This window comes from Hoplias malabaricus, chromosome 10 (assembly GCF_029633855.1).
Source record: "Hoplias malabaricus isolate fHopMal1 chromosome 10, fHopMal1.hap1, whole genome shotgun sequence".
NCBI lineage: Eukaryota > Metazoa > Chordata > Actinopteri > Characiformes > Erythrinidae > Hoplias > Hoplias malabaricus.
This window is the reverse complement of record NC_089809.1, coordinates 42857718-42866113: the sequence shown is the minus strand read 5'-3', so window position 1 is coordinate 42866113 and position 8396 is coordinate 42857718. Positions and strand designations below refer to the sequence as shown.

General features: G+C 44.0%; 1 protein-coding gene across 1 annotated transcript; it reads right to left on the bottom strand.

The window, feature by feature from the left end:
• Positions 1 to 1597: 1597 nt before the first annotated feature.
• zgc:92591 (uncharacterized protein LOC436997 homolog) lies at positions 1598 to 3430 on the bottom strand. The gene is made up of 2 exons (XM_066682611.1): positions 3200 to 3430; positions 1598 to 1923 (listed from the first exon to the last, which is right to left on the bottom strand). Exons 1-2 carry the CDS (start codon positions 3314 to 3316, stop codon positions 1687 to 1689), a joined length of 354 nt encoding a protein of 117 aa, XP_066538708.1. The 5' UTR covers positions 3317 to 3430; the 3' UTR covers positions 1598 to 1686.
• Between the last annotated feature and the right edge of the window lie 4966 nt (positions 3431 to 8396).

Here is an 8396-nt window from a genome sequence, read left to right as displayed (position 1 = left end):
AATCCACCTACCAATGTGTGTTTTTGGAGTGTGGGAGGAAACAGGAGCATCCGGAGGAAACCCACGCAGACACAGAGAGAACACACCACACTCCTCACAGACAGTCACCCAGAGGAAACCCACACAGACACAGAGAGAACACACCACACTCCTCACAGACAGTCACCCAGAGGAAACCAACGCAGACACAGAGAGAACACACCACACTCCTCACAGACAGTCACCCGGAGGAAACCCACGCAGACACAGGGAGAACACACCACACTCCTCACAGACAGTCACCCGGAGCGGGAATCGAACCCACAACCTCCAGGTCCCTGGAGCTGTGACAGAGACATTATCTGCTGCTCCACCGTGCCCTCCGCTCCCACAATTAACAATTTTTATTTTTTCATTACACACACACCCCAACGTGTAAAACAAGAGCGAGCATCACTGCGGTGGTGACGGTTGTTTGCCATCCCTTACGGTTGGCTGGTCAATAGTGAGGTAGTACTGTATTGTGGTTATTGCAACAGCCCAAGTATAAGTGACAGGGTTAGTGTGTGAAATTATTCACAGGTGTGTGTGAGTGACTGGGTGAGTGCGAGTGCCATAAGAGACACAGTCATCCCCTGGACAAATGGCACATCACGGACTTCAATGCTTAATGACCCAAAGTGGTGCTGAATTATAAATTCTTTATCTCTGCTCATTGCTACTAAAGAATGATATGAGGTGATTATGGGATGTCTGAATGAGTTTAATAACATGCCAGCATGAAGAAGGGAAGACTGACCTGTCCATAGCAGCAACTCCTGGTGTGTTTGGAATAACACAAACCATGTCCCCTGCAACATCTGCATGTCTGAATTGCTGATTCATAGCTTTTTATGAATTTCATTAAACAGCAGCAGCTTCAACCCAAAATAATGATAGTGCTTGGAAAAGGCCTTGCTCCTAATAGTTCTCCAACACTACCATCTAGTGGTGCCTCATGGACAACTGCAAATTTTGATTATATAAACCAGGGGTGCACAACTCCAGTATGCAGCAAAGTTTGGTGAGTCCTCTGCTAAAACACATCTCCTAAAGCTGGCAGTTAACAGACGAGTTGAGAATCAGATGTGAGAGAGCAGAGGAATCACCAAACTTTGCTGGATACCTCCAGGACTGGAGTTGTACACCCCTCTGGTGTGTTGTTGTTTTCACTACCACAAACGGGTTAAATGCAAGGGTTCAATAAAAGATGTTTCTTCTTGATAAGTGGGACCCAGATGGGCCTCATATTATAAGATAAATGTGGCTCACCAATAACTCTCTTGAAACGTAGCCCACAAGGGTCAGTAATGGGTTGTCGCAACCATTTTGGTCCCATCACTGACCCTGGAGGGCATCCCTATGTAGGGTCAGCATTTCAGCTTTGGACAAACTTGCTGTTCTTGTGTAAAACATCTGATAAGTCCTTCCCAAGACATCCTGGCTCATTCTTGGATTACTTGAAAAACTTGTGTCCATCTTAACCATCAACACTAAAGTTTACTTGAACACTGGACACTTACATTTGACTCCTGTGCACACCCACCATTGGTCAAGTGACTATACAGACAACGAGAAAAACAGCAGCCAAGAAATTGATTTTATTGCCAAAAGTAAGTAGCCACAACAAAGGTTTTGTACTGTCAACGCCTGCCTTCTTGCCCTACTTCACTTGGAGCTGGTGTACTTGGTGACAGCCTTGGTGCCCTCAGACACGGCGTGCTTGGCCAGTTCTCCTGGGAGCAGCAGACGGACGGCGGTCTGCACCTCACGGCTAGTGATGGTCGAGCGTTGGTTGTACTGGGTCAGCCTCGAGGCCTCTGTGGCGATGCGGTCAAACACGTCGTTGACGAAGGAGTTCATGATGCTCATGGCCCGGCTGGAGATACCAGTGTCAGGGTGGACCTGGGGGGGGGGGGAGGGGGGTGGGGGATTCCACAGGACAGTGAGCGGCTTGTAATTAAACTCTCAATCTGAACAGAGTGCATTGGGATTAAGACTAGCCTTAAATGTCCTTTCCCTATGTTTCAGACACATACCACAGTAAAGAGAGGGTAAATTTGTTTTTATAACATCAGAAGTGGGTAGAGAAGCCCAAATCCATTCCAGCAGAAGTTGGCCAAATTGTGACTTCTGGTGACACATGGCCCTGATCTGGTGTCGGTGTGGCACTAGTGATTAGCAGGAGAAGTCCTTGCAAGTGCTGTCATTCCATGTAGCAAGTGTGCCATGAAAAAAGGCCAGAAAACATTTCTTAAAGCAATAAACTCTGGGCATCACCGCAAGTAGTAAAATATTTCTGGCCCAAGTCTGGTCCACATCAACACCAAATGAAGGCCACGTTGCTAGAGACCACAATTTGCGCCACGGTCATCACAGCCATGTCTATGTCAGACCCGTTTCGTGATGTGTGGTCTGAATGAGTGTTTTTAATATGTGAACAACTTTTGGTTCACATGCGGTTGGCAGCACCAACAATGGACCAGCAGCGCAATTTCTTCTCAGAACCGGCACATATCTATGATGCAAGCTAAAAAGCAAAAGTAATTTTCAAACACGACTTTTCCAGATGTAACCTGGAGGAGCTGTATGTGCGACTGCAAATGTCCAAATCATTTTTACCGGACATTACCCGGACTTTATCCTGCCAGTCTCTTAGAACAAAGTCCAGGTAATGTCCGAGCGAGCGCAAAGATGAATAGAGCCAGAAACATTCTTGAAAATTCAAAGTGAATCCATGCTGAGCCTCCTGCACAAGAACCACACCATTCCTGAACCACGTGGAACATTTTCCTGTTGTGAGAACAACCCTGATGCAGGTAATCTCAGGCTGTAGGTCACACGTGTGAACGGGCATCTCCAGAAAATGATTCTCCTGTGTTCATATGTAAAAAAGCAGCTAAGAGTATTGTACCTGACTATTGTATTCACACAAAAATGGCAGATGATCAGAATTCAAAGCAAGATGAGTAACAAAGGAATAATCAATATGAAATGGCATTGAACATCACTGCCTGGGATTATTATTTTAAACCCTCTGATAGCTGCAGGCAACTAGCCTTTACAATATTGTAGAGCAGTATAATCAGCTTTCCTAACTTTATTTCTGCAAATTATCAATGGCAGGGCTGAGAGGAAATATTTTCTAAAGTTTTATATTTCTTAAACCACAGTAACCCACCTGCTTCAAGACCTTATAAATATACACAGCATATGTTTCCTTCCTCTTGCCTTTTCTTTTAGTTGACTTTTTGTCTCGTGGCACTTTTCCTTTCTTTTTCGCCCCATCATTGGTCATAATTAGCTGCAAGCAAAGCTGCTTTTTGGACCCTGTGTCACTTGGTAGCCTGCAGTTCCCTGAAAAACCTTGAAAAGCCAAACGTGCTAACGCTGTTTAGCAGGCCTCAGCTGCCGCACGTTGCTAATTTATGGCCTGCTTGCCCCTGAAGGCCTCACTGATTGGAAGTGAGTGCTAATTAATTATGCTAGTTAGCACTTAACCTTTCTCAGGAGGGGAGGATTGGGGTCAGTGCCTTTCACTGGAAAAAGAGTCAGTTGTGGAGCTTCAGTCTTTGAGTGTCTTGACATCTTTAACTGCGCTTTATTAAAAACTCGAGGGAGATATGTTTAAAGAAAGATTATTTAAACAGGTTTGACCACTAGGTGGCCATCCTGCACCATGATGTGTGTGAGAGTGCGAGAAGGGGAGAATATGAATGAACCAATGATAAGTTTGTGTATGCTAAGCTAACAGAAACCCTAGATCAGCGAGGGATGTATGCTATAAATGCAGCAGCTTCCAAACAAGTAAGATTCCTTACACTGCTACCATACTATCATACAACACATTCTTTTTTTTTATCGCATTTAATTTAAATATTTAAATATTATATTAAATATTTGTTTGTTTGATAGATTTATTTCTATGTCTGTTCCTTCACCGTTTTGTTTTGTTTTAATTTGTACAACACCTTTGGCAGGCCTCTGTGGTCTTTAAAAAGTGCTTTAGAAATCGACTTTGTTGCGCTGCATACTGTGCTGCAGTGACACTGACGTGGTGGTGGTGTGTTAGTGTGTGTTGTGCTGGTGTAGAGTGGATCAGACACAGCAGTGCTGCTGGAGTTTTTAAACCCCTCAGTGTCTGGACTGAGAACAGTCCACCGACCGAAAACATCCAGCCGACAGCGTCCTGTGTCACTGATGAAGGACTAGAGGACAGTGTCTCAGAGAGTGGACACGGGGTTTAAAAACTCCAGCAGCACTGCTGTGTCTGATCCACTCACATTTGATGAAACCAATGCTTACCCGTGAGCCTACATGGAATCACTGGGCGCAAGGCAGGAACACACCTTGTAGGGGGCGACACACTCACACCTATGGACACTTTTGAATCTCCAATCCACCTGTAAAAAAAGTTATTCACTTTTACAGGACTGTGCTGAAGTCAAGGGGGAGGAGTAGGTATGTGGAGGTGGTTTTCTTCACCACAAATGTTACATAGCACAGTTTATTCAGTACCGAGACTGGAGTTTCAGTGACTAAGACTCTGTTCTCACTATTACAAATCAGTGGAGTATCACAATAATTTTGAAGCTGTAATTTTAAGGTAAAACTATTACCTATGGAATATTACTTATTCCTTTCAGCCACCCAGAGCCCTGAACTCTCAAAGTTGGCTGAGAAACTGGATGCTCATATTTTCTAGGTTCCTTTGAAACACTTCAAAGTCAGTAAAATAATACAGAATGTGCTCAAATCACTGGAGCTAGGGATCTAGCAACAAAAACACATTTCTTTTTAGGATTTTCATTTCCACCTTAAATGCTTACCCTGCTCATATTCCTTTTTAAGGTGGATTGGTGAATTTGATCAAGATTTCAACTCTTGCTTTATCTATTGCATTAAATCACACAATAAAAAGTGCATTGCCTGCAGTGTCCATAGGTGTGTTTGTGTGTTGCCCTATGAAGGACTGGCGCCCCCTTCAGGGTGTGTTCCTGCCTTGCGCCCTTTAATTCCAGATTGGCTCTGGACCAACAGCCGCCAACTGAAGTGGATAAGAGCTTATAGACAATGAATGAATAAAGACATGATCGTAGTTGCAGACAGATCTTGGAACAGTTTAATGCCCTCTTCAGGGTCATAGCAGTAAGACAGCACTGGGCAGATACTGATCGACTGGGTGGTTACAATTCATGCAGAGGCTGTGATCAGTCCACTAGGGGTCAGTGTCCACAGAGCAGAACGGCAAGGTAGTTTTTGGGGGAAATTAAAAGGTAACTGTATGAACATTTGTTTAAGGAAATAATTATTTTTCAATAGTATTATCATAGCACTTATTGTAATATTGGCCAGTGATGTCACTCATGGATTGTTTTCACTACATGGCGTATGGTAAATCAGATATTTCCCCACTGCCAAAAACCGTGCCCGAAACTGGAACGGCAACATCGGTACGTCTTCCACATTTAACCCATCCATGGCTGTAAACAGACACACAGACACACACACACACTAGTCCACTAGGGTCAGTGAGCACACACTTGAGGCAGTGGGTTAGAGTTAGGTGCATTGCTTAAGGGCAACTCAGCCATGGATATTGAGGGAGGAGATATTGCTGTTTATTCGCTCCTCCCCCCAAAATGTCCTGCCAGTCGTGGCGATCAAACTGGGAAACCTTCCAGTCCCAAGCCCACATCTCTAACATTCATTCATTAGGCCATCTAAATCTGAGCAGAACAGTGTGGTAATGTAGGTCCTGAGGGATAAATGCCCCTTTACTTCAGGTAATGTTCCTGAAGAATAATTTTGTTGGGGGATGGGGGGGCGGCTTTTCATTGACCGACAAGTTGCTAATTCAAAACAGCAGGGTAGGATTAATTTCTGTGAGGCGAAGTCAATCATTTCTCAGCATGAGAAATGCCATGTGTGGCATGTGAACTTGTGATGCGTGAGTCTCACACTCAATGCGTGAGGGCCCTGCCTGGCCTAGTCTTGGGGAAACTCATCCATTTTGCAAGAGGTGCTTCCAAAATCTTTTGCTACTCTTCTTCCTACTCCTCCTCCCCTACTTCGGAAAGAGGCAGTGGAATCAAGGGGAGGAGAGATTAACTGATGAACTGAGCCAATCACAGCACTCGCTTTCAGTACACTTCTAATACTCCTGAGCCAGCACATATACAGCAATCCTGTCCATTTAACTGTGTTCTGAATTTTGAACACTTGCTTATATTTGCTTATCTGCTTTTACCTGCTGCCTATTAGTGATTATATTTGTGTATTTCCTCTGGGTGTCACGCAGTGGTGTAGTGGATCCTCGTGCATCGTATGCTGGAAGCCTCTTCCACGGGGATTTTAAGCAGCTTTTTCCATCTCCTCCGGTCTTTGGACAGAGGGCAAGATGGCATCGCAAAATCAGTTTCCAGGTCACACTGAAATCACAGATGAAACACGTAATGACATCACAAGTTTAGCCATCGGTTTCTCATCGGTGACATTCACCCACAGGAAATGTATTTAAATACAGCTAACTTCAAGTGACTACTTTTCCCCACAGACAGTTCACCCAAACCCAGAAAGGAGTCAGATGACCACCATCTCCACAGAGACAAGTAAGTGAACACTTCATAATAAAGAGTCTTTTACATACCTACGTCTTTCAGTCTTCCAAGATAGTGAGTTTGTGGGAGCTCTAGTGATGTATCAGAACAGACAGTTTATAAATATCAGCCTTAACGATAAAAAGAGAAAGGAATTATATCATTACAACCCAATGTTCTTCTAATTAGCACTGCTAAAATATGCATGAATTAACGTAGCGTCTTGTAAATGATATGTAAATGATGCATTGGTAGGTGGAGGTTTATTCCACATGCTGAAGCTGATTCATCAACTGTGCTCAGATAACTGTTTCCACATTGAACAAAAGTGTCATGAATCAGACCATACCTCGTTAAGTGCTGTCAGATTCATGCTCGACTTATTTAAATTTGAAAGAGGTAGGTTCTCATGTTGAGTGAAGACAGAAGCTACCTCTTTAGATGGAGCTAAGCGTATCCTGAGGAGGATTTATGGCTTAGCGAATCTCAGTGAATGTGATTATGTTAAAAGGGACATTTTATGGAAACAAAAACCTTAGCTTCTATCAAATCTAAAAACATGAGACTAAACTAGTAGCAAGTACATTATGCGCAGGACTTTGCGAGAGCACAAAGACGAGGTTAAACACAACAAAACAGACACAACAAGCGCTGAGAAATAAGACCACTGAGTAAAAACAGAGAAGAAAGAGAACAGAGTCAAAACAGCTAAAAACCAGAGCTTCTGCTCCTCGCTCCTCACTGCTGTGCGCTCGGGGTCGGGGTAAACAGCAACATCACCTATAACAACATCACCTAGGACGACATCATGAATGCAGGTGAAGTTTGTCTTACACAGTTTAATGTAATGACGTCCTGTTGTTTTTATGTGAATTACAGTTGTCTGATAGGTACAGGTTCCCCATCCACTGTTTTAACCAAGCATGAATGAAGTGATGTATAGCACCCCCTGCAGGAATCTTCTTCTATTTCACCCTCCCTCAGTCTCTGTCCTGAACTCTGGGTATTGTTCATCTTGGAATGGTATTGTTCATTCCTGGAATCTGTCTCCCACAGACAGAGGGCTGAGAGTACTGTACCATAGCCTTGGAGGGGTCTTAGCATTGTTTATTAAGTTTGAGTTGGATTATATTTCGGCTTCATTCCCACCACACCCGGCCTGAACATCCAAGGTCTGATCATGGTAGAAATAACCGCACTGGAGAGCCACCACTGAAATGAAAGTAAAGTCCAGACGGTGTTATGTTTAGACGTGATTTACCAAGATTTGCTCCACAGTGTTGGTAGAAGTCTCAGCCACAAATATATGGAGTGTCTGATATCTTTAGTGCTCTAACCTTGCCTCACTGTCAGGATTCTGCCTACTGCTTTCTGATTGGCTCTCTGTAAATCCGAATATACGTACTTCCTTTTTATCCTGATTCCATGTGAATCATAAAGACAGCCTCCTTCCAAACGTCATGCCAAATAAGCAGACTTGATTGGTTGTTTTGCATGTCGGTCAAGTTTCTTTTCCTGCAGTCGTAGGTGGTTCTTGGCCATGTTAAGTTACAAAAGGACTAGAGGCTAGGTTGGTAGTGCTGGGATCAGTCTACACATTTTTGTTATATATGTCAAATTCCCTGCACTGGACCTCAGTAGGGCGGCATAGTGGAGGGTGTGGGTTTAAGTCCAGCTCTGGGTGACTGTCTGTGAGGAGCGTGGTGTGTTCTCCCTGTGTCTGCGTGGGTTTTCTCCGGGTGACTGCCTGTGAGGAGTGTGGTGTGTTCTCCCTGTGTC